Below are 26,213 nucleotides of genomic sequence, written 5' to 3'. Positions count from 1 at the left end.
ATAACTAAGCAAAAAGACTGTGTGCATATACCCTAAGGTCTCATGCTCAAGGCTCAGAGACTAAATAGCAATCTATGTACTTCTGTACAGGACTCCATGCTCCAGCTTAGACAGGTACCAATTCCTTCCTTAAATGCAATGCTATAAGGTGAGAATTACAGCAACAAAGCATCTGTGTCATGATCCATGCGGGATCATGTCAGATAAGAGCACTGGTAACCTTTTTTTTTCCAACCATGCTGGGTGAAGGAAGGAGCTGAGGAGAGTCCAAGACAGCTCAGTCAGAGTCCTTGAGTGGCAGCTATGGTGTCAGCGAGGAGTTCGTGTAAAGCATGGTGGAGTGGCAGCTATGGTGTCAGTGAAGAATTCTTGCAAAGCTTGGTGGAGTGGCAGCTATGGTGTAGAGCTGCACTCAGTTGCCGGACTCTTTTGCTGGAAGCTGCACTAAGGTGCTGGACTCCGTTGCTGGACAGCTGCACTCAGGTGCTGGACTCCGTTGCTGGACAGCTGCACCCAGGTGTGGGACATGGTGGGAGGAAGATGCACTCAGGTGTTGGACTCTGTTGCCTGGAGCAAGTGCATCAGAGCAAAGCTAAGTGTTTCCCTGTTTGTCACTTTTACTCATGTTGATGTTAGTACAGCGGTGGGGCCAGTGCCTGCACCACCCAGCTCCCTAGTAAGGAATAGGTGTAGGGTGTGCTAGGGTGACAGGTATCCTGATCGGCGATAGGTGAGGAGCCTGTATAGGGAACGTTAGGAGTGTTAGGGACACTGACTCAGAGGAGTGCAGAAGGTCTCCACATCCCCCGTTCCCTATCGCAGGGCCCACCATTGTAAATGTTTCCTTATCCCCGTGCCTTGTTGTATTAGTTATCGGCCTGTGGGCCGTGTCACCCTGGACAATTACACGTGCCGTGTCCTCTTGTATTAGTTACCGGCCTGCTGGCCGTGTCACACAGGACGGGGCACATGACATTCTGGTACATTCTGGAACAAAGTACAGTAAACGTGGCCCTGCTCCTTCTGCTAGACTTCAGCCACTTTTCGAAAAAGTGGCATGAGCGTCAGAGAAAGTTTACGCTGGCTCAGTGGTTAGCACTGTTGCTTTTTAGACCAAGCAGAGGGGAAAAACTATGAAGTCACACAATTCTGTGGGAAAAAATTATGGAATCATGAAAAACAAACCAAGAAAAAAAACACTCCAACACATCGCTAGTATTTTGTTGCACCACCTCTGGCTTTTCTAACAGCTTGCAGTCTCTGAGGCATGGACTTAATGAGTGTCACACAGTACTCTTCATCAATCTGGCTCCAACTTTCTCTGATTGCTGTTGCCAGATCAGCTTTCCAGGTTGGAGACTTGTCATGGACCATTTTCTTCAACTTCCACCAAAAATGTTCAATTGGATTGAGATCCAGACTATTTGCAGGCAATGACATTGACCTTATGTGTCTTTTTTCAAGGAATGTTTGCAGTTTTTGCTCTATGGCAGGATGTATTATCATCTTGAAAAATGATTTCATCATCCCCAAACATCCTTTCAATTGATGGGATAAGAAAAGTCTCCAAATTATCAACATAAACTTGTGCATTTATTGAACATGTAATGACAGCCATCTCCCCAGTGCCTTTACCTGACATGCAGCCCCATATCATCAATGACTGTGGAAAAGTACATGTTCTCTTCAGACAGTCATCTTTATAAATCTCATTGGAACAGCACCAACCAAAAGTTACAGAATCATCACCTTGCCCAATGCAGATTTGCGATTCATCACTGAATATGACTTTCATCCAGTCATCCACAGTCCACGATTACTTTTTCTTAGCCGATTGTAACCTTTTTTTTTGTTTAGGTGTTAATGATGGCTTTCGCTTAGCTTTTTCTGTATGTAAATCCCATTTCCTTTAGGCGGTTTCTTACAGATTGGTAACAGATGTTGACTCCAGTTTCCTCCCATTCATTCCTCATTTGTTTTGTTGTGCATTTCCTGTTTTGGAGACATATTGCTTTAAGTTTCTTTTCTTGACGCTTTGATGTCTTCCTTGGTCTACCAGTATGTTTGCCTTTAACAACCTTCCCATGTTGTTTGTATTTGGTCCAGATTTTAGACACAGCTGACTGTGAACAACCAACATCTTTTGCAACATTGCGTGATGATTTACCCTCTTTTAAGAGTTTGATAATCCTCTCCTTTGTTTCAATTGACATCTCTTGTGTTGGAGCCATGATTCATGTCAGTCCACTTGGTGCAACAGCTCTCCAAGGTGTGATCACTCCTTTTTAGATGCAGACTAACAAGCAGATCTAATTTGATGCAGGTGTTAGTTTTGGGAATGAAAATTTACAGGGTGATTCCATAATTTTTTTTCCCACAGAATTGAGTGACTCCATAATTTTTACCCTCTGCTTGGTCTAAAAAAAGTAACCATTACTGACTACCACATTTTTTGTTCTTGATTTCTTTTAGTGTTTCTTAAGCCAGAATGTTGCCATTTGAAATGACATTAGTTTTGTGCCATGTCTGTGATCTGCCTTTTTACTACAAAATTAAACAACTGAATGAACATCCTACAAGGCCGGTGATTCCATAATTTTTGCCAGGGGTTGTATGTTTTCCCCGCATGTGCATGGGTTTCCCCCAGGTTCTCATGTCCAGTACTGCATCTTAAAGTAATTTTCCCACTAAAGTAAGCCATGTTATATTGATTGGTGAGGGTCTAACTCAGGAGTGGACAGGAGAGACCCCTGTGCAAGAACAGTATGTGGGCCCTTTGCAGTCCAATAACTCCTCATAATCACAAATTCTTACTGCTTTGGCTACACCAATGTCCACCACTGGTCCAACTGCTGGGATGGTCAAGATCCTCAGAATAAAGGCTGCTTTACTTATTTATTCTGCCACTAGAATTGCAGATAGGCACAGCGTTCCCTACTTCTGTAGCTTATTTTATAAATGATAAATCTTTCCCAGAATTACTGTATAAAACGTTACTATATTCATTTCATTGCAGTAATTGCATAAAAATCTGGAGTTTGCAACCTTCCAAACTATCATTACATGACCTGATGCATACAGTTTTATTCCACTAGTGTGAAAATCAATTCGGATTTCCAGTTCACATGATGTTTTATCTTGTACTGTCCAAGAAATTCATATATCCCCTACAGTGCTCTCACTACATCTGCAATAAACCCGTTCCTTCTGGTTCTATTTAATTTTATATATTGCTAATAAATTATACTGTCCTTATGTTTCTGGGGAGTCATTAGTCACTGGGCTTTCCTGGAATATACTACATAAACTTGCTGTGTGATCAATAATTGGGCTGAATCAGTAAATTCTCTGGGAAAGGAAATCATCTCTTCAAAATTCCGCGGATCATTTATTTCGTTTACGTTACTCGATCTTTATATGGACCGAAAGATGTAAACCTTCTAAAGCCTGTGAGGTGCAGTGATATATTACTGAGCTGTAGCTTCAGCTAGGAACACTTAAACCCTTTTAAAGAGGACCTACCATTTGCCATAAATACAGTGGCATATATATAGTCATTTTTTACATTTCAAAAATTGCAAAAAGAGAAATGGGCCAATGCAACAGTTTGGGCACCCTTGGAGATTTGTGTTCTTAGATAACTTTGACCAAGGTTTCAGGCCTTAATTTACCTGTTAATGTTATGGCTTGTTCACTATCATCGTTAGGAAAGGCCATGTGATGCAAATTTCCCAGCTTTGTAAAAACCCAGCCTCCTCTAACCTTCTGCCTAAAAACAGCAGACGTGGGATCTTCTAAGCAGCTGCCTAGCCCTCTGAAAATGAAAATGGTGGAGTACCACAAAGCAGGAGAAGGCTATAAGAAAATAGTAAAGCGTTTTCAAGTTGCCCTTTCCTCAGTGCAAAATGTTATTAAGAAATGGCAGGTAATAGGAACAATGGAGGTGAAGATAAGGTCTGAAAGACCAAGCAAATTTTTACTGAGAACTGCTCATGGTTTTTTTCAGCGTTTGTTCAGCAGTTTTCACCCATTTTCACCCATTGGAATGAATAGATGGTGAAAAAACGCTGAAAAAATGTACCAAAAAGTACTGTAGGTATCAAGTTTTGCTGCATTTTTTCGGCCAAATCTTCATTCTGCAGAATAGGACTTTTTTCAACACTAAACATTATCAGCACACACAAGACACAAATCTAACATGCCAAAATCACAGCAAAAAAAAGGCACACAAAAATAAGGAAAATTTTTTCTGCAGCTTCATTCCTGAGATCAGGTTTTGCTGCAGAAAAAAAAAGGCTGAAAAAATTCCTAGTGTGAACTTACCCTTACAATGGCCCTCTCAGTCCCCTGATCTGAACATCATTGAAAATCTGTGCCTAGACCTCAAAATATCAGAGGATGCAAGACGACCCAGGATTCTCACAGAACTGGAAGAATTTTCCAAGGAAGAATGCATGAAAATCCCTCAAACAAAAACTGAAAGACTCTTGACTGGCAACAAAAAGTGTTTACAGGCTGTGATACTTGCAAAAAGGGGTGCTACTAGGTACTAACAAAGCGTGCAGGATGCTCAAACTTTTGCACTGGCTCATTTTCCTTTTTGTAATTTTTAAAATTTTAAAAAAAGATAATATTTTTTTTTGCCTAAAATACAAAGGAAATGTGTCTTTAACCCTTTTAGAGATCATTTCTAGAGTTGAGTGAAACAGGTCGGTCAAATTCATAAGTCGCCGACTTTCGCTAAAGTCGGATTTCATGAAACGAAACACGACCATAGCGTGAGGTTGGCCATGAGGTCAGCGACCAGAGCGCCAAAGTCGCGTTTCAAATGATGCTTCCAGCGCCCTTTTTCAGCCAATGATGGAGGACGCACACTGTGGGCAACGCGATGACATAGGCAGCGGTCACCACCATCTTTGAGAAGGGCATGCAAGTGATTGGCTTGCTTTTTGTGGCGTCACAGGGGCTATAAAAGGGCGTGCACGCCGACCGCCATCTTACTTCTGCCGATCTTAGCATAGGGAGAGGTTGCTGCTGATGATTTTGAATAATCGAGAGCGTTAGGCAGGGAGGAACAAAAAAAAACTGCTTCTGCTGTTAGCGATTTTCACTGTACAACACAACACTTTGTGTGCAGCGACAGGGGAGGATATATTTTTGTGCATCAGCTCTGTTGGTTATTAGGCTGCCTTATAAGGCTCCCTGATCGCTGCATTGCTGTTTGCACACTGCTGTGCAAACTGCTTTTTTAAAAGCAAAAATACTTTTCTTCCTCTTTTCTGCACAGTTACCAAGTGTTCATTTTTCCACACTTTTGTGTGCAGCAGTCCTGCTTATTAGGCTGCCTGCTACCATACTTGGACTGAGAACATCATTGTCAGCCTCCTAAGATCTCTAGGGAGATTCAAATTCTCCCCAATACTATATACACCTTGTACCTTGTCATACACCAGCCAATTTCAGCCTGTTAAATTGAGGTGTAATCTATAGTGGACCTGAGATAATAGTTCAGCCTCCTAAAATCTCTAGGGAGATTCAAATTCTCCCCAATACTATATACACCTTGTACCTTGTCATACACCAGCCTATTTCAGCCTGTTAAATTGAGGTGTAATCTATAGTGCGCCTGAGATAATAGTTCAGCCTCCTAAAATCTCTAGGGAGATTCAAATTCTCCCCAATACTATATACACCTTGTACCTTGTCATACACCAGCCAATTTCAGCCTGTTAAATTGAAGTGTAATCTATAGTGGGCCTGAGATAATAGTTCAGCCTCCTAAAATCTCTAGGGAGCTTCCAATTCTCCACAATACTATATACACCTTGTACCTTGTTTTACAGTACCATATAGCTGGTGGTATTTTGGGTACATTTTCCCAAAAGTGAGGAAGTATGGTGGAAGAGGCCGTGGAAGTGGGCAAGGGTTGCCAGCTCGTTACTGATGGTGGTGGTGGTGGAGGTGCATCTGCTGGTAGTGGCAAAAGCACAATAGCACCTAAGGCAGGAGGTGTTGAGCCTGTGTCATCGTCTGGCTCCACAAGGCCTCGAAGGCTCCCTTTTCTGGGAGTAGGTAAACCGCTTTTAAAGCCGGAGCTTCAGGAACATGTTTTGGCTTACATTGCTGACACAGCCTCCAGCTCTATCGCATCCTCTTCTGAAATTTCAAAAAATAAAAGCACTGAATCGTCACTGGAGGCTCCTGGTCAGGAACAACACCTTTCCTTGTGTCCTTCTCTCCTACCAAAAGTGAAGGATGCGGCAGGCCACACTACAGATTACTCCATGGAGCTCTTTTGGTTATCAAGTCAAATCGTGAATTCCCCAGTCCAAGATGAATCTGACATGGAGTGCACTGATGCACATCCACTGCTAGATTTTTCTGCTGGTACATTCACTCAGAGCACTACATTGTCCTCGCAATGTACTGAGCCAGAATCTGACCCTGATGAAACTCAGGTTCCCCTTCCTGCATACAATACCACCTTACACGGTGACAAAGAGGAAGGTGCAGATGAAAGTGAAGGTTCCTTGAGCAGGTAGGGGGGGCATACTCATGGGCAACGGCACTGGCACAGGGCCCCTCATAGTATGCAAAAGTGTCTCTGCCGGTGGGAGGGCCCACCCGCCGTCAGACACACCGCTGTACTATGAGGGGCCCTGTGCCAGTGCCATCACCAACGAGTGGGCCCCCCTGCTTGCTCAGGATCACAGCACTTGCAAAGTTGAAATACTTAATTCTCCCTGCTCCACCGCCGTGACGTCTTCCGCGTTTCCTGACAGCGACATTCTGGTCAGAGAGCGCGATGACATCACGTATGTACGCCCTCTGCCTAAACAGTCCAAGTGCAGAGAGATGGAGGATGGGGACAACGAGGAGTCCAGACTAGTACAGGGATTCCCTAGCAAGGAGACTTATTTAATTGTTTTAAAGGTTGGGAGCAATGTTTGGGGAGCACTATACTCTGGAGAATGATATATGGGGCCCACCATACACTGGAGCATTCCAAAGGTGGACATCAGACTCTGGAGCAGCATTTACAGGGCCCATTATTCACTGGAGCATTAGAAATGGGGCCCATTATATATGGAGCATTATTTGGGCCCATAAGACACTGGAGCATCATCCATGGGGCCCATCATATACTGGAGCATTGTAAATGGGGCAGATTATATATGGAGCATTATTTGGACCAATCATACACTAGAGCATCATCCGTGAGGCCCATCATATGCTGGAGCTTTCCAAATGGGGGACATCAGACACTGGAGCAGCATTTACAGGGCCCATTATACACTGGAGCATTAGAAATGGGGCCCATTATATATGGAGCATTATATGGGCCCATAAGACAGTGGAGCTTCATCCATGGGGACCAACATATACTGTAGCATTATGTGGAGCTCATCATATACTGTATTGAACATTATATGGGACCAATTATTCTGTATGGAGAAATATATGGGCCTCATTACTCTGTATAGCGCACTATGCGGTGGCCATAATACTGTATGGAGTAATATACTGTCCGTTTTTGGAGCTATTGGAGAATTTAAAAAGGATATCAGTCATGTTATGTAAGAAGTGAAGTATTTTTCATTGTACTATACCGCTATTTCTCTGCCGTATCAGAGGATCATGAATTGTGGCATGTGTTAAAGGAGCCCAGTGACACTCTTTGGCCCTGGGCCCACGAAAATCTGGAGCCAGCCCTACCCCCCCACAACTTTAGCCAAATAACCCCCAGTTTTCAATGCCTAACTATTATTATAAAGTAAATTAAGGTTGACAAGCTTAAGTAATAAGAATTGATCTTTTTGGCATTAAAATGGGCACTGTAGGTGTGTTTGCTGTCCTCCACTCACTGCCGACTTTTCTTCCCCATTGACTTGCTTTGGGTTTCGTGTTTCAGTTGGCCTTCGAATTTTCACGATAATCGGCCGATTGCGTTTGACCCGACTTTTGCGAAACCCAACTCGACCCGAAAAAAGGCAAAGTCGCTTATCTCTAATCATTTCATCTTCAGCTTGCTTAACTGTTCACAATAATCTGGACATATTAGATATATATAAGGGAATATTCAAAAAAGTTAACATATATACCCTTAAAAACAATATTTATTAAGTTACAATTAAAAGTACACCCTAAAATCCTGTGGAAAAGGATCTAGGACAGTTTATCCGGACAACTGGGACTGCCTGGCACAAAAAGGCAGTATTGTGGTTTGTCCAAATAAAGTAGATAGAATAATGCAAAGTTATTATTCAACCAGATACTCTGTCTCCAATTCATTTTTAATTTTAGGCTGGAGAGTAAGATTTGTTACTTACATGGGTGATTTGATAATTTTTGGGGTAATTTGATAATTTTTGGGCAATAATACATCTTGTTACCGCTGCACATGGACCACCGAGATGTTTCTTGAGCTGTTTCTAGTCAATAATGTATAGCTGTGATGCAGCATGCGGGAGTATTATTGATCTCTCCATTGATTGATTGATTGACCGTATTGATCAGGACGGCACTGAACCATAAGCATCATATTGATATTGTTGTGTTTTTGTTTGTGTACTGGACAGCTTTGCATCCCCCAGCTAGCCTGCCTGAAGGAGAAATCACTACCATTCAAATACACCGATGCAACCCATACATCGAGCTGGGGATCAGCATCGTCGGCGGTAATGAGACCCCTTTAATAAACATCGTCATACAGGAAATATATCGTGATGGCGTCATTGCCCGACATGGGAGACTCCTGGCTGGTGACCAAATACTTCAAGTAAGAGAAAACATGCCACAGTGTAAAGAGTTGTTATTAATTGCTCTGTGTTCTCTGGTCGATGGAGTCTGCTGATGTCTGGGCTTTAAATAGTTCCCAGTTCCTAACGTTGCTGTGTTGTATAAAATCTGTCTCAGGAATAACGGTAAGAAAAAAAAAAACAGGGAAGAAACAAATAGCAGCTTCCTGGAAGAGGCGATGCTTATCGTCTTAGAAATCCATCCTTGTTATAGGGCAGTTCTTATCTTCATAAATGAGTGCTGTTGGGTAGTGCTTTTAAAAAAATAAAGACAAGCACTTTTGCAATTTTCTGTTTATTAAAATTTGAAGCCGTTGTTGAGATGATAAAATTTTTGCTTACAGCCCGTTGCCTTGGAGACCGACCACCACTGTTGTCTAGCTTGTAAGCACTACACTGAATTTGGCCTGGAATAGGAGAAAGCTACAAGCAACAGCAGTACTGGCTGGCTTTAAACCAGTGCTTACAAACTCAATCGAAAAAAATCTATGAGGATGGGAATAACCCTTTAAAGGGGTTATCCAAGATCAAAGAAAAGTCTGCTTTTTTTCTCCAGGAACAGCATCACTTCTTGTACATTGGCAGTGTTAGGTGTTGCAGCTCCTACATAGCCACAGTTCATGGACAACAGCAGAGCTGCAAGATTTTTTTTTAGTCCAGGCTACCCCTTTAAATGACATAGCTGACCAGCCATGTACCAACGCTGAGGTGGTGTTTGCAACTTTGTGCTGGAGCCACCTACATGATTACATAATAGACAGAGCCATGGGCAGGAGGTTGTATGGAGGCACTGCAGCTTTTTTCCAAAGAGATGTAAGGTCTCCAAGCTTTGTGCCTCGTTACATCTCTGTATTAGATATTATCCTCTTTGAAGCAGTAGCATAACGCCATAATTTATCAAGCGATGGGTTACATCGCAACATTATTTCTCTCAGGATCATGCAGAATTTAACTAACCTAATCTCCTTTTGACTCCGTGTTTATTGCAGACCAATGTGTCTCGATGATAACAAACTACTAACAAATTTTATGTAGTCTGATCGTGCAATCATTATTTCTATAGAATCATAAAATGTTAGAGTTAGAAGGGACCTCCAGGGTCATGATGTTCAACTCCCTGCTCAAGGCAGGATTCACTAAACCATCTCAGATGTCTTTCTAGCCTCTATTTTCCATTGGAGGAGAACTCACCAAGTTTGTGGCAGCCTGTCCCACTCATTGATCACCCTCATTTTAATTTTTTTTCCTATTATCTAATCAGTATCTTCTGTTTTAATTTCATTCCATTGCTTCTCGTGTTTCCATGTGCAAATGAGAATAAGGATGATCCCTCTACACTGTGACATCCCTTTAGATATTACTCAGATATTCAGATAGACATCTATTAAGTCTTAGCCAGCCTTCTTTTTTGCAAGCTAAACATTCCCAGATATTATAACCGTTCCTCGTATGACAATGTTTGCACCATCCTGGTAGCTCTTCTCTGAACCGTTTTAGTCTCAGGTTTTTTTTAAATGTGCCCAGAACTGGACACAGTATTCAAGATGAGGCATGACCAAAGATAACTACTTCACGAGAGCTAGACTCTAAGCATCTCTTAACACATCCTAGAATTGTGTTTTTCATTTTTTGCTGCTGCATCACACTGTTGACTCGTGCAGTCTGTGATCTATTAGTATACCCAAGTCTGTGAATTTAATACTTCGGCCTTTTCTTTTGCTTTTCACATACCAATAAAATCCTTTTTTTTATTTATTTTGCTCTCCCTTGCAAGCCTCACTTCATTATTGGCTTTAGCTCTTCTAACACTTCCCTGCAGACTGCATTACTGTATATTCTTTAGATATGCCTCCCTCTTTCCATATAATGTACATTTATTTTTTCCTTTTTATCAAGTGTTTAAGTTCTGTGTTCATCTGTCCTGGTCTTGATAAATGCTTCCTATTCTTCTTTCTTTTTGGGATTGTTACTGCTTGTGCAGTGGGAATTTAATTTGGCAAAATCTCCCATCCTTCTTGGACACTTCTGTCCTTTAGAACATCCAGCCATTGGGCCTTTCCTACCCTCTGTCTGAGTCCATTAAAATCTGCCTTTTTGAAATACAACCTTAAAATCTGAGTCCTCGCAGGCCTCCTCTTGTAATCCAAAATTCAAGGGTAGCATGATCACTGCCTCCCTTACTTTCTCAACCATTTCCTCCCTGTTGGTAAGAATTAGGTCCAAGACAGCAGATCCACTTGTTCTCTCTTCTACCTTTTGATAGATAAAGTTGTCAGCAAGCGAAGATAAGAATTATCTGGAAACATTACTTTTGCCCAAGATAGATTCCCAACAAATATCTGGATAGTTAAAATCTCCCGTGATCACTGTGTCGTACTGTTTTGAGAACAGAGACATCTGATGTAAAAAGAGTTCATCCATATCTTCAGTCTGTCCAGGTGGCCTTTAGTAAACACCTACAATAGTGTCCATTCTGTTCTTCTCTCCTTGTATTCTTACCTATAGTCCCCTACTTATTTCATTCTGTAAGATACCAAGATGTAGGGGACAGTTAAAGGAGAGTGTAGCTGCAGAATCAGCCTATACTTGGTATTGGAGATTTATAAAAGCTGTAGATGCAAAGTGAATCAAAGAATTTTAAAGCCATTGTCCACTACTTGGACAACAGTCCCTCTGTCTGTTCAACGATGTCGGGGCTGGATCTGCCGGCGATTATTTGTCATTGTTATGTTGAGTGCTGCAGCCAATCAATGGCTGTTAGCTCGCTGAAATCTGTACTATTTCATCAGATCGGATGTCTGCTCTATCTGAATGTTGATGAGACGCAATCGAACATTGATTGTTGATTGGCTGCAGCGGTCACTTAACAATGTCATGCGAGCACCAGGGGACCTGGTTACGACATCGCTTGAACGGTGCCAGTGCGAGAGGCAGTTATAAGCTTTCTTATTTTAAGAAATATCTTATTATAAGCTTTCTTATTTTACTCAGGTGACTCAGGCATCTAAAAAATGGTTGACCAAATAGTTGACAACTAGTGATGAGCGAACGTGCTGGGATAAGGTGTTATCCGCCATGCTCTGGTGCCAACCAAGTGTCTCCGGCGTGCTCGCAAAATTATGTTCAAGTCCCACAGCTGCATGTCTCGCGGTGACAGACGCAACACATGCAGGGATTACCTGTATGTTAGACAATCCCTGCATGTGTTGCAGCTGTCTAACAACCTTGAGACATGTAGCCGCGGGGACTTGAACATATTTTTCGCTCATCACTATTGACAACCCCTTTAGGACAAATTGCTTCATCTTATTATTGGTAATGTGGAAAAATGTCGCAAGGGTGGACGTTGTTTTTGCATTTTGGATCCAAATGAAGATGTTGTTTTCTTTTGGACAGGTGAATAATTTCGACATTAGCAATGTATCTCATAACTACGCCAGGGTGGTCCTGTCTCAGCCGTGTACTGTGCTCCAGCTCACCGTACTCCGAGAGAGGCGTTTTGGGAGCAGAACACAAGCTCACATGGACGGCAACTTACAGAGAGAAGAAAGCTTCCATGTCACTCTAAATAAAAGGGGGACCAATGAGCAGCTCGGCATCAAACTTGTACGCAGAACTGATGAATCTGGAGTTTTTATTCTGGATCTCCTAGAAGGAGGACTGGCTGCTCAGGATGGGAGACTTCACAGCAATGATCGCGTCCTAGCAATCAATGGACTTGATCTAAAGCATGGCACGCCGGAACTAGCTGCTCAGATTATCCAGGTAATTTACCATGATACATCCTGTAAAAAAAATATATCATGAGCCATACATCAGTCCCTGCACCCGAAATTACACTGAGTTGTCTGCGGTGCTTTTAAACTTTCTGTTTACCCCGTGCACAATGATAAACCTCTTGTAAGTCTTATAGGGTTGGGCTCTTTTGATTTTGGATTGCTAGTTGTCCTTTGAGTATGACTGACAGGTGAAGTGCCGCTATATCTTAGTAGTATCTTAGATTAAAATGTAACTTTAAATAAGAACTAACTTATCTGTACTTTAAAGAAATGTCACAATAAGCCAGAGACTTAGCTAGTAAGCTAATACTGCATATGTACTGCCTGCAGGATCCAGTGATAGATAAAGAATAATGTTACCTGTGTAAGACAATATGCCTTAGGCCGGGATCACACATACAAGAAACTCAGACGAGTCTCGTATCTTAACACCCGGCACTGCCGCCGGCACTCGGCATAGAAATACATGCAGCCCCACACTCCGGTCCCGAGTGCCGGTGGCAGTGCCGGGTATGGACATGCGAGACTCGTCCGAGTTTCTCGCAAGTGTGACCCTGGCCTTAAAGTGTAACCATCATTTTAATTTTTATTCCATAAATCAATAGGACTTGTGAAAATAAGCGACTTTGAAAAATAGCTAATCAGAGAAATGTGCTCCCTTTTCCTTCTGGACTGATTTTTCACTCTGTTCCTGGATAAAATCTGTATTCGGTGAAGACAGACTTTCACATTACTAAGATCGTAGATGACAGTTGGTGCTCATAAGATTCAATAGTGGGTAAAGGAGGGAGAAGCTAAAGACAGACATTCTGCTGCATGTTACACTTTAAATCTATAGTTTTAAAAAAAATGTTATAAAGTGTAACTGTCGTTTTAGGAGAACTTGCAGCAGAATATCTGTCTGAGCCTCTACCTACCTCCTCAAAGGTTTTATTACCACCCCATAGAATTTTATTACCACCAATTGTTTTCTCTTATCTCAGTAATGTGAAAATCTGTCTTCACTGAAGACAGATTTAACAGCTTTTAACATTGATTTTAGAAGATCAGTCCAGGAGAAAGTAACAGATTTTATAAAAACTAAAATGACGGTTACTCTTTAAATGTACAATGTTGGTTTAAAGCTCTTTCTCATGTAATCTATCAAGAGTCGGTAAGGCACCTAGCTGTCGGATATAGGTATGACCCCCAAATAGAAGACAGAAGCAGTTTGTAAATGCATCTGTCTTCTATTTGTAAGGCTATACAGTGCTCAATGACTTGCCAATGGTGCTGTGATCACCTGGCATGGCAGATCTACTGGTAGTTAGCAGACCCAAACCAGCTCTGTCAGTCACTATTGTGATCGCGAGGGGCTCCTCAAACTGGGGTTCCTGTAGACACCCAAGGTAGAGTCGAAAACTACAAAATGAAAAGGCATAAACATCCCCCAGGAGTCTTCCATAACCTCCTGGATGATATGTTACCTAATAGCTAAATAATATAGAAAATAAAACTGAAATAAAACCTGCCCATACCCACAGAAATCATCACTAAATCCGTCCTACTCATATGGTGTACCAAAGCGACCAGACTAAAATAAGAAACCTATTTTAATACCATTAGAAACTAAAAATTAAAAAAATATATGTTTTTGTAAATGTCATGCCGAATAAATATTAAAAATAATTACATTACCAAAATGACACTGCAAACATTATTTTGGAATCCCAGGGCAAAAAAATAAGTTAGGGACGTTAAACCACAACATGCATCAAAGTGTCTGTTCACTTACGACCAAAACACTCTGGTCATTAAGAAGTTAAGAAAAGATTACATATTTAGAAATAAGATGAAATAACACCGAGCACAGAAATAATTCTTCACAGATGGACTCATTAAATCATGAAATCTGGCTAACTGGAGATGTGAATTGTTTTTTTGAAGCATGCCAACATTGAAAAAGAGTGCCAGAACACATTGTTACGTCTTATTGAGACATCTTTACAGAGGACTGCAATCATGAAAAGTGCCGCACTGTGGTCAACCTGTACTTTACTGCTATTAGAGGGCAGCACTGTGCTGCAGTGGCCAAAATTTCCTCTAACACAATGGTGTATATTCACTCCTAACAAACATGACATTGGAGTTGGCGATGTGCGGCTGGATTTCCCATCCAACCACCAACCTCCCAGGAAACTCCCCACCCTTTTGAGCCCCCCAAAAACACCAGGACACCAAAAATGGAATATAATGGCCACAGCAGCCTTTTATTTAAGTAACGTACAACATTCTGTAAATCTATAGCAACCTTGGGGAGGGTCCTTGAAGCTCCAAATCTGGTGACCAAAACGTAAGGATTACTTTTTCGTGGACAAACACCTACCATAAATTACTCCCAGCCGTTACCCCACTGGCTCGGGAGCACCAAAACCCCGCCGGGGTTACACTGTCCACTTAATCCCTGGGGATCCGACGAACCACTGCCGGAATTCCCCCCAAATCACCAGACCCAAACCACGGATAATAACATTGAGGAATCCATATAAACACAGATCCCCCCAAAACCAATTTAGCACCAACTTCAAGGACCCTCTCCCCCCACACGCCAACCAGCCGCCATGACCCGTGATATGGAAATAACCTCACCCTATGCAACCCCTCCTGCATAAAATTAGGGCAGGCGGGCGGGATAATCCCTCTCGGCTCCAGAGCGGGAACTGAGGTAACCGCCCCTCAGCCACTTAATATATATACCCCTCTTACCCCCATCCTCCACCCCCTGGGATTATTAACCCCTTCCCACCAACCCACCATCATGAAGGGCCTCCACTTAGCCGCTGTGGGGTGGGGGGTTGCGCGGCTCGCTCCAGCCCTTGTCTTGACATTGGAGTTGGCGATGTGCGGCTGGATTCCCCATCCAACCACCAACCTCCCAGGAAACTCCCCACCCCTTTGAGCCCCAAAAAAACACCAGGACACCAAAAATGGAATATAATGGCCACAGCAGCCTTTTATTTAAGTAACGTACAACATTCTGTAAATCTATAGCAACCTTGGGGAGGGTCCTTGAAGCTCCAAATCTGGTGACCAAAACGTAAGGAATACTTTTTCGTGGACAAACACCTACCATAAATTACTCCCAGCCGTTACCCCACTGGCTCGGGAGCACCAAAACCCCGTCGGGGTTACACTGTCCACTTAATCCCTGGGGATCCGACGAACCACTGCCGGAATTCCCCCCAAATCACCAGACCCAAACCACGGATAATAACATTGAGGAATCCATATAACCACAAATCCCCCAAAACCAATTTAGCACCAACTTCAAGGACCCCCTCCCCCCACACGCCACAACGAAGGCAATTGAAGACCTCGATTGCCTGAGACCCCCCCATTCCGAAAAGCCATGGCCCTCTCAATTCCGTCCTGCAGACCCAAAGCCCATAAATCCATGCCCACATCATTTAAATGAACGCCATCATCTCGCCAAAACTCCCCCCTCCCTCCTTCCAGGTCAAAGTGCCGAACCACCACCCCCCCGTTCCTAATTACGAAATTAGACACTGCCCTATTGACCTTTATCCTTGCCCTATTTAACTTAATCACCGATCTCACATGCCGCCAAGTCTTCCTCGGCACCATCTCCGACCACACCACAGTTAACCCTTTAAACGATAACCACAACCGTAGAAGATCGTGCTTAATATCTTTGACCAATTCCCGGAAAGGACAGACCCCCAAATCATTTCCCCCCACGTGCAGACCTAGAATATCAGGATCTCTGTCAAGCCTAGTTCTATTATGTACCTCCTGCAAAACCCTATTCCAACCCATACCCCTAAAGCCCAACCATCTAACTACCGCCACACTACGCAAAAAACCCAACTGCCGCCCGTCTCGCCGAACATCCGCACGCCGAGCTCCCCAATACACAAAGGAATGGCCCAGGATCCACACCAGCAAAGGAGTGCAACCTGCAACGACAAAAAACCACCATTAGCCACCGCACAAACAACTAATACCACGCCCTCGCCTTAACGTAGCTCCGCAACCAAAGCCCCAGTGCGTACGTATGACATATAACGGCCCGATTCCCACCTTCCAATCCGCTGTATTGCCTTTGAACCCAAACCACCAACAGCCGCCTCCGTAGCCGCCCCAATCCTAAAAGAGTGAGAAGCGAACCTAGACCCATCAATACCCAACCTGTCCAGGCCTTTACGCAAAACCGCCACAAACTGAAACCTCGACAAGAAGGAACCGTCAACATGCCGTAGCAATGGCCCATCGCCAGAGATCCAGGCACAACGCCCAACACCACCCTTTTTCCCCTACCCTCCTGGTCCGTTTTCGACCTCCTTAACCAAAACTCCAAACCCCTGTCACCCACCAACACGTCCCTGTCCAACAAACCCCCACCGGAATACCGCCCTGGGGATACCAACTCCCCTACCCTCAATGCCCCAAAAAAGGCAAGTGAAAAAGCTGCCCGAAAAAGAGAACACTCAAACCGGGACACACATACCTCGTCCAACGCCGCCCCCAACCGCTCAAGGATACCAAATGACAGCGGACGACAGCAATCCACCCTATTGCCCCGACGTCTGAACCCCTTAATAGACTGGCTGACCAAGAAACACTTAGTTAAGTCAACCTGTCCCCGCAATTTAAAACCGAAAGCTAAACCAGCCCTCACCTGCCCCACCCTAGACACCGACCACCCTTCCTCCGCCCCAAAACCCAACCATGCTAGCAATGCGCCCAAATGATCCTCCCCAGAGTTGCTATACGAACGTGTCCCCAACCAGTTTTCCCAAGAACTCCAAACCGACTCGTAGGCAGACCAAGTACCAGCAGACAAAGATGCCCGTATCAAAGGTTCTGCAGCCCTGAGACCACCTTCCAAAGCCCGGCTGGACACTCGAGACCCGTTTTCTCCGCCTCTGGGGCCAAAGTCCGAAAGCGCTCCCACTGCAAACGAGACAAAGAGTCAGCAATGGAATTCCTAACACCAGGCACATGAGAAGCCGTCACATGAGCATTGAGCGATAGACAAGTTAAAACTAGCTGCCGCAGAACTCGAATCACAGGAGGAGAGGACGCAGTCAAGCCGTTAATGGAGCACACCACTCCCATGTTGTCACAATTAAAACAGACTTTTTTATTCCAAAACTCCTCCCTCCACAGGTACACCGCCACCAATATGGGAAAAATCTCCAACAAAGCGATATTCTTAACGAGACCCAGCTGAACCCACTCGTCAGGCCACACCGCCGCGCACCATTGGCCCTTAAAATACGCCCCAAAACCCACTCCACCTGACGCATCCGTAAACAGGTCCAACTCCTCATTCAAAACTACCTCCTCCATGAGCAATGATCTTCCGTTATATTGCTCCAAAAACCTGTCCCACACCTCCAAATCCGCCTTATGATCACTAGTAAGTCGAACAAAATGGTGTGGGGCCTTCACTCCCGCCGTTGCACTCGCCAGACGCCGAGAAAAAACCCTTCCCATTGGAATGACCCGACAGGCAAAATTTAATTTACCAAGTAGCGACTGCACCTCTCGCAATGACAATTTCTTCACCCGTCTAGCTCGAGCCACCGCAACCCGCAACGCCTCAACCTTGTCGTCCGGTAAACGGAACTCCCAAGCCACTGAATCAATTACAATTCCCAAAGAAGACAGGCACGTACACGGCCCCTCCGTTTTCTCTGGAGCGAGCGGTACGCCAAAGCGCTCAGCAACCCAGACCACGGCCCTAATCAACCTCTCACAACAGCCTGAGTCACCCGGACCGATACACAAGAAGTCATCCAGGTAATGAATCACCGAATCCAAACCCGACACGTCCCGGACAACCCATTCAAGAAAAGAGCTGAACGCCTCAAACAACGCACAAGAAACCGAACAACCCATTGGCAAACACCTATCAACAAAAAATTCCCCCTCCCAATAACAGCCCAACAACCTAACACTTTCTGGATGAACCGGGAGCAAATGAAACGCCGACTCGATATCCGTTTTCGCCAACAGTGCCCCCTTTCCACACCTCCGGATGAAATTCGCCTCCTCATCAAACGACGTATACACCACCGAGCACAGTTCCGGATCAATGCCATCATTCACCGACCTACCACGAGGGAAAGATAGGTGATGAATAAGCCTAAACTTATTTGGCTCTTTTTTTGGCACCACCCCCAGGGGCGAAACAACCAGATCCACAAACGGAGGATCCTTAAATGGCCCCGCCATCCGACCCAACTTCACTTCCTTAGCTAACTTCTCCGACACCACCGCCCCATACAGGTCAGCTGACCTGAGATTCTTCCGCCCCCACGGTATTTCAAAAGGAGGATCGGGAATTCGAAAACCATCCGTAAAACCTGACACCAATATTGCCGCCTTTTCACCATCCAGGAACCTACTTAGATAAGGGGCCATCGCGGTTATTCTCACTGGCGTCTCCCCCTTTGGAATTACCACTCTCAGCCCTTCCTTTCTGTTTCTTAAAGCATCTGGAAGCCCCATGCAAAGATCCGCTGCAATGGGAGCACAGGTGCTTGAATTTGCAGTTCGATCCGAATTTGCATTGCCCATCATTAAATTGCCAGCAGAGACCCTGCTTCTGGGTACCCGACTGACCCGACTGACCGCCTGCCTCTTGGCCGCCGCTTTGCACATTTGATGAGCTGGCCCCCCCGGCCCCCCTCCGCCAAGAAAGGAATGGCCAAATTTAGACTGCGTCATGACCCTTAACCACAGACTTATGTCCTTCTGATCCCACCGAATCGCCGGACGAATCGCTTTTCTCTGCCTAAATTGCTCGTCGTAACGAAGCCAAGCCTGACCCCCGTATACCCTATATGCCTCCCCAATCGAATCCAAATAACAAAAAAGAGGAGAACAATTCTCAGGCGCCTTTTCACCAATCACGCTGGCCAGGATTGCAAACGCCTGTAGCCAATTAGCAAACGTCTGTGGAATCAAACGCCATCTCCGCTTTTCCTCCTCCTCCTTTTTGCTATCGTCCTTCCTCCCCTTATCCAAATTGAACTTTACTAGCGGTAACAGGGAAAAAATCTCGACATACTCATCCTTCCATATCTTTTCCTGCACCTCCTTTTTTAAATGAGCTCCCAACGGGCCCTCAAAACATATGTAAACCTCCCCGTGGGCCCTATCATCTAAATGGACCCGACAGTCCTTCTCTTTTTCCGTCTGCACCGACACAGATACGGGGTCCGCTCGGCCCCCGGAAACCCCGATAGCCGCCCCCGACGAGCCAGCCCCTCGCTCCGCCGACCCTACCCAGGCAGTCAAAGGCGCCGACGGCTCTCTAACTCCCTCCATCCGCGCCAGCAACTCCCGCACGAATGCTAACACGTCCCCAAGCCCCCCAATCGGCGACGGGCCCTGCTCTCCCACTACTTGTCCCCCCGCCCCGGGCCGGCCCCCCGCTCCGCACCCGACCGCAGGAGACCTTACTAAGGGCGATGACAGACAGGACACAGAAGCATACTCACCGGGCTGCGAGGACGCTGTGTCTCCTCCAGCCGCCACTCCCGAATCCCGCTGATCATCATGGCTGGAGTTGCGTGGAAGACCTTCCGACCCCAGAGGTCCGATACTTGCGGAGACAGGCTCTCTTGACCCCGCCGCACTCCCGGGCCACTCTCTTCCCGAAACGTCCACGTTCCGACCCCCGCCGAGGCCAGCAGGATTTACATGCCCAAGGGCTGCCGCCTGTGGCAACCCACTGCCCGCACCCCTCACCGCCTGTCTGCGGCTCCGTCCGCTTTCTTCCTCCCCCTCCGCTGGTCCAGTCAAGGGGCCCGCAGCACAGGATGCACCAGCCCGCCCCGTCTGCCAGGGGCTGCCGCCCGATAATCCCCCCGCTCTTGTCCCCATCAGACTTCGGCGCGCTGCAGAGGCAGGCCGCCCGACTCCACTGCGGCCTGCCGTGACGTCATCCATCAGCGCCGTCCTGGCGCGCGCAGGCCCCGCCTCCCGATGAGGCCTAGGAGAAGGCCCGTCGACCGCCGCTGCACCCGGGCCGGCCCGTGGATTCCTCCCGGCCCTGGGCCTACCAGCGCGCTTACTGGCAGGGACCCTGGCCGGAGGGTCCCGGGAGGGGCTCCGACGCCAGCGCTGGGTGCTCGGTGCAGAACCCGGTGACTGGCGCTCCGGTGGCCTGACCCTCCTCCTCGTCCGGGGAGAATCTGCAGCAGCGGCCGCACCGCCGCCTCCCCCGATAATACCGGCCACCTGCTGCTCCAGCCACCCAACGGGCTGCGCCTCTGCTGCCGCCCGCAGCCTCTCCAGGACCGCTTGTATGAACGCCATGGCTCACTTCAGGGTCTTCTGCAGGATAATCCCTCTCGGCTCCAGAGCGGGAACTGAGGTAACCGCCCCTCAGCCACTTAATATATACCCCTCTAACCCCCATCCTCCACCCCCTGGGATTATTAACCCCTTCCCACCAACCCACCGTCATGAAGGGCCTCCACTTAGCCGCTGTGGGGTGGGGGGTTGCGCGGCTCGCTCCAGCCCTTGTCTATTTGGAAAGGTGGATCATTTTTTACGTTCTTGCTTTTCCCTAAAGAAACCTGCCACAATAAAGGAGGCGTCTGATGTGCAAAAATCATGCTATAGAGCAGTGGTCCCCAACCTTTTTGACCTTGAGAGCCACATTCAGTTTTAGAGAGAGGGTCGCGAGCCACATTCAGCACAACGAGGGTCACGAGCCACATCCAGCCCCCACCTCCTTCAAAGTAGTGTCATCCAAAGCCCCCATTACAGGTATAATAATAACCAAAGCTTTTCCACAGAAATCACTCCAAAGCAGTACACTGAGATCCAGGGGTTCCCTCAATACCCCCATTCAGTATTCTCCCATCCAGCACTCCCAACACACTGTCATATCCAGCTTTGAGCACCTCCTCTAACAGGTAGTACCATCCTCCAGGGTACATACCTAAAACATCTCTAAACCCCTAAGACCAGTAAATGGGCATCCAGATCTGCTCTTCTGTGCAGGGCTACTCACAAAATCACCATTTTGAGATGTTCTCTTCATACCTGTTTGCTAGACCTAGACCTAATGCACCAAGCTGGCAGACAATCACGAGCCACAGTTCATGGGACCGCGAGCCACATGTGGCTCCTGAGCTACAGGTTGGGGACCTCTGCTATAGAGCAAGGAAATCTGAGCAGATATATAGGTTTATGGTAAAAGCTTGATTAAAGGGGATCTGTCAGTAGGATCAATCCTCCTAAGCCGTCTATATGGTCTTGTAGGTCATATTAAGTTGAATAAAAAGATATCTGCGATCCTATGTTTTAGGCCGGTTTCACATTTGCGTTTCAGGGTGCAGCGACGGCCTGCACACGGCCGCCGCTAAGCCCCGCCCCTGCCGCGCCTCCGTTGGTAGCTCCGCCTCCGGGTGCATGACGCTGCATGCGTCCCCTATCTTTATCACTGAGGACGCAGGCCGTGCGCAGTATGCGTTTGGCGGCGCCTGCATCCTTTTGACGGTGTGCCGAGCGCAGCCAAATTGCAACAGGTTGCGTTTGGCGCTGGTCGGCGCACAGTCAAAAGGACGCAGCTGCTGCCAAAACGCATACTGCGCACGGCCTGCGTCCTCAGTGATAAAGATAGGGGACGCATGACGCATGCAGCGTCATGCGCCCGAAGGCTGAGCTACCGGCGGAGGCGCGGCAGGGGGCGGGGCTTAGCAGCGGCCGTGCGCAGGCCGTCGCTGCGCCCTGAAACGCAAATGTGAAACCGGCCTTATCCCTGAGAAATCCCCATTTTTCCTAATATGTCAATGAGCTTTTAAGATCTATGGGCTGAACATAGATCTTCCTGAGAATCTACCTCTGGAGATTATTTTAAATTAAAGGGGGAGTTACCAGTATGAGACATGTAGATCAGGAAAGCAAACTGTCAGTCATTACATGTCTCACACTAGTAGCACCCCCTTTAATTTAAAATAATCTCTGGAGCTAGATTCTCCAGCAGATCTATGTCCGTCCCATATATCTTAACAGCTCATTTACATATAAGAAAAATTTGGATTTCTCTGAAAGATGACATTGGAACGCAGATATCAAGGTATCTATTCTATTGTTTCTAAACACTGTTTTTCGGTGATTCCTTTGTATCCCCGTTCATACTGCACCCACACACACAAATGATACACCATTTGAAAGGTAAACTTGCCCCCTTCAGCAAGAAAATAGCCAATAAAACCACCCATCCATGATTTGATCACAAAATACAGTTTAAACATTAATTTTCATAAACCTGCAGTACAGAAACAAGACCTGCAGGTGGCACCACAGTACCCCAAAGCACACTACCAACACATTTGTAAACATGCACTGCTTTTTCGTTGATTACTTCACCCCACACACACACAATACACCATTTGAAAAGTACTTGCTCCCTTCAGCAAGAAAACAGCCAAACAAACCACACATTCACAGTTTTATCCCTAGATACAGTTTAAACATTCATTTTCATAAACTTGCAGAAAGACACAATGACCTGCAGGTGGCACCTCAACCGGAAAACATTTTTTGGCTTCTACTTATCAAACCAATTTATTGTATTACCAATCTACATATATAAATACCTGTCTGTGTTCATCATCTCATGAAATACAATTACATTTGACCAGCTTGCTTTTTCTGAAATTGCCTGCGCCCCCGACGACAATCTGAAAATTTCGCACGAGCCAAGCTAGTCATTCATATTTCTATAACCTACAAGCCCATACACCGTGTGCAGAATTATTAGGCAAGTTGTATTTGAGAGGATTCTTTTTATTATTGAATAACAACTATGTTCTCAATCAACCCAAAAGACTCATAGATATCAAAGCTTAATATTTTTGGAAGTTGGAGTGGTTTTTTTTTAGATTTGACTATCTTAGGAGGATATCTGTTTGTGCAGGTAAATATTACAGTGCAGAATTATTAGGCAACTTAATAAAAACCAAATATATACCCATCTCACTTGTTTATTTTCACCAGGTAAACCAATAGAGCAACACAAAATTTAGAAATAAACATTTCTGACATTCAAAAACAAAACAAAAAAGTCAGTGACCAATATAGCCACCTTTCTTTACAATGACACTCAAAAGCCTTCCATCCATAGATTCTGTCAGTTTCTTGATCTGTTTATGATCAACATTGCGTGCAGCAGCCACCACAGCCTCCCAGACACTGTTCGGAGAGGTGTAATGTTTTCACTTCCTGTAGAACTCACATTTTATGAGGGACCACAGGTTCTCTATGGGGTTCAGATGAGGTGAACAAGGGGGCCATGTCATTATTTTTTCTTTTTTTAAACCTTTACTGGCCAACCACGCTGTGGAGTATTTGGATGCATGTGATGGAGCATTGTCCTGCATGAAAATCATGTTTTTCTTGAACGATACCGACTTCTTCCTGTACCACTGCTTGAAGAAGGTGTCTTCCAGAAACTGGCAGTAGGTCTGGGAGTTGAGCTTCACTCCATCCTTAACCCGAAAAGGTCCCACAAGTTCATCTTTGATGATACCAGTCCATACCAGTACCCCACCTCCACCGTGCTGGCATCTGAGTCGGAGTGGAGCTCTCTGCCCTTTACTGATCCTGCCTTGGGCCCATCCATCTGGCCAATCAAGAGTCGCTCTCATTTCGTCAGTCCATAAAACCTTAGAAAAATCAGTCTTAAGATATTTCTTGGCCCAGTCTTGACGTTTTATCTTATGTTTCTTGTTGAAAGGTGGTCGTTTTTCAGCCTTCCTTAGCTTGGCCATGTCCCTGAGTATGGCACACCTTGTGCTTTTTGATACTCCAGTAACGTTGCAGCTCTGAAATATGGCAAAACTGGTGGCAAATGGCATCTGGGCAGCTTCATGCTTGATTTTCCTCAATTCATGGGCAGTTATTTTGTGCCTTTTTTTATCAACACGCTTCTTACGACCCTGTTGGATATTTGCCATGAAACGCTTGATTGTTTGGTGATCACGCTTCAAAAGTTTGGCAATTTCAAGACTGCTGCATCCCTCTGCAAGACATCTCACAATTTTTGACTTTTCAGAGTCCGTCAAATCTTTCTTTGGACCCATTTTGCCAAAGGAAAGGAAGTTGCCTAATAATTAAGCACACCTTATATAGGGTGTTGATGTGTTGATGTCATTAGACCACACCCCTCCTCATTAGAGAGATGCAAATCACCTGATTTACATAATTGGCAGTTGGCTTTCAAGCCTATACAGCTTGGAGTAGGACAACATGTATAAAAAGGATGATGTGATCAAAATACTCATTTGCCTAATAATTCTGCACCCAGTGTATACATGGCTTAGAAGAGTTGACCCTACTGACATTCCCTTTAAATTTACTGTTTGCAGGCTTAGGGTATGTGCACACAACTTCTTATTTCCAACTGCAGAGCCGCTAAGGTTTTCCTAGGCAACGCCGTTTCAGGAACAAGCCTGCCATCTATTTCCTGAAGTGGCTTCTCTGGCAGTTTTGCTGTCTTTTTTTTTGTGGCACCTCTTTCTCCGGCATCTTATCCCTATACTTTGAAGTCTAAGAATAAACATGCTTCTTCTTTTAACCGCTTCATGGTTTCTAAACTCGGAAACGGTTAAAAAAAACTAACATATGATGGAACGTGTGCACAGCCATTTCATTTTTACATTGCAGCACATTATGTTTATTTTTCTTTTAGTCGCTTCTTCCTGCCTAAAAAAGACGTTGCATGCACATACTCTTAGCAGTCCAGTGGGTGGAGGAACTAATTGATTGACAGCTTTCCCTGTATGAGAATGCATATATAGAAATGTTCTTCAACTCCAGTCAACAAGGCCCACCAAAAGGTCATGTTTTCAGGATTTCTTAGAACAAGTGATGGAATTATCACCAGTGCAATACTAAGTAAATCCTGAAAACATGATCTGTTGGTGGGAGTTGAGGAACATTGCTATGAAGACAACTCTTCCTACAAATAAATAACAAAAGACAAGGTGCTTCAGTACAGAAAAAAAAATGTAGAAAATATTTGGAAACAATGGTTGTCCACAAAGGGGTCTCGGTAATAGACTCACCTTGGACAGATGTGCTAATGGTAGCCACTACTCACACAGTCGTCAGTCATCGCTGCACCTTCTGGTGGCTGGATGCAATCTCTGCTGGAAGAGAAAGTAAAGATACCAGCCAGAGACCTAGGCAATGATGAAAGGAGCAGCAGGAGATAAGATAAAGGTGGACTACCTCTTTGAGGATACTGAATACATATGCCACTGACAATACCACCAGTGTTATTGACTGCCTGGTTTTGCTGTCCTCCTGCAAAATTGTGTAGCCACTAGCGGTGAGATTGAGGACCACATGTGTTTGCTGCAGCACCTTTGGACCAACAATAAATGGCTCTAATTTAGATTGCGGTATGGACCATGTTGTTAAATGGGGTCTCCGGGCTTGGGGATCAAATCTCCCGTCATTCTATGTGACTACTTCAAGTGAAAAAAGGTCCAGCTCTAGGAATAAAATTCAATGGTTTTATTAATAAACTTTTAAAAAAAAAAATATATACATGGCTGCTGTGATCATATAATTGGTATATCCCTTAAACGGGATTACCGCATGG

The 26,213-nt window shown here is 45.2% G+C and overlaps 1 protein-coding gene across 6 annotated transcripts in view; it reads left to right on the top strand.

Moving 5' to 3' along the window:
- Positions 1–26,213, top strand: part of LNX2 (ligand of numb-protein X 2) — a 262,034-nt gene that overhangs the window by 189,040 nt on the left and 46,781 nt on the right. For all 6 annotated transcript variants that reach the window (XM_073583140.1, XM_073583135.1, XM_073583139.1 and 3 more), the window contains 2 exons: positions 8,580–8,779; positions 12,195–12,563. In XM_073583140.1, coding sequence (XP_073439241.1) covers positions 8,580–8,779; positions 12,195–12,563 — 569 coding nt within the window. The remainder of the gene's footprint in view (positions 1–8,579; positions 8,780–12,194; positions 12,564–26,213) is intronic.

The sequence above is a fragment of the Dendrobates tinctorius genome, unplaced genomic scaffold (assembly GCF_039654945.1).
Source record: "Dendrobates tinctorius isolate UK_male_01 unplaced genomic scaffold, ASM3965494v1 ptg000075l, whole genome shotgun sequence".
Taxonomy (NCBI): domain Eukaryota; kingdom Metazoa; phylum Chordata; class Amphibia; order Anura; family Dendrobatidae; genus Dendrobates; species Dendrobates tinctorius.
This window is presented reverse-complemented; position numbering and strand designations above follow the sequence as displayed.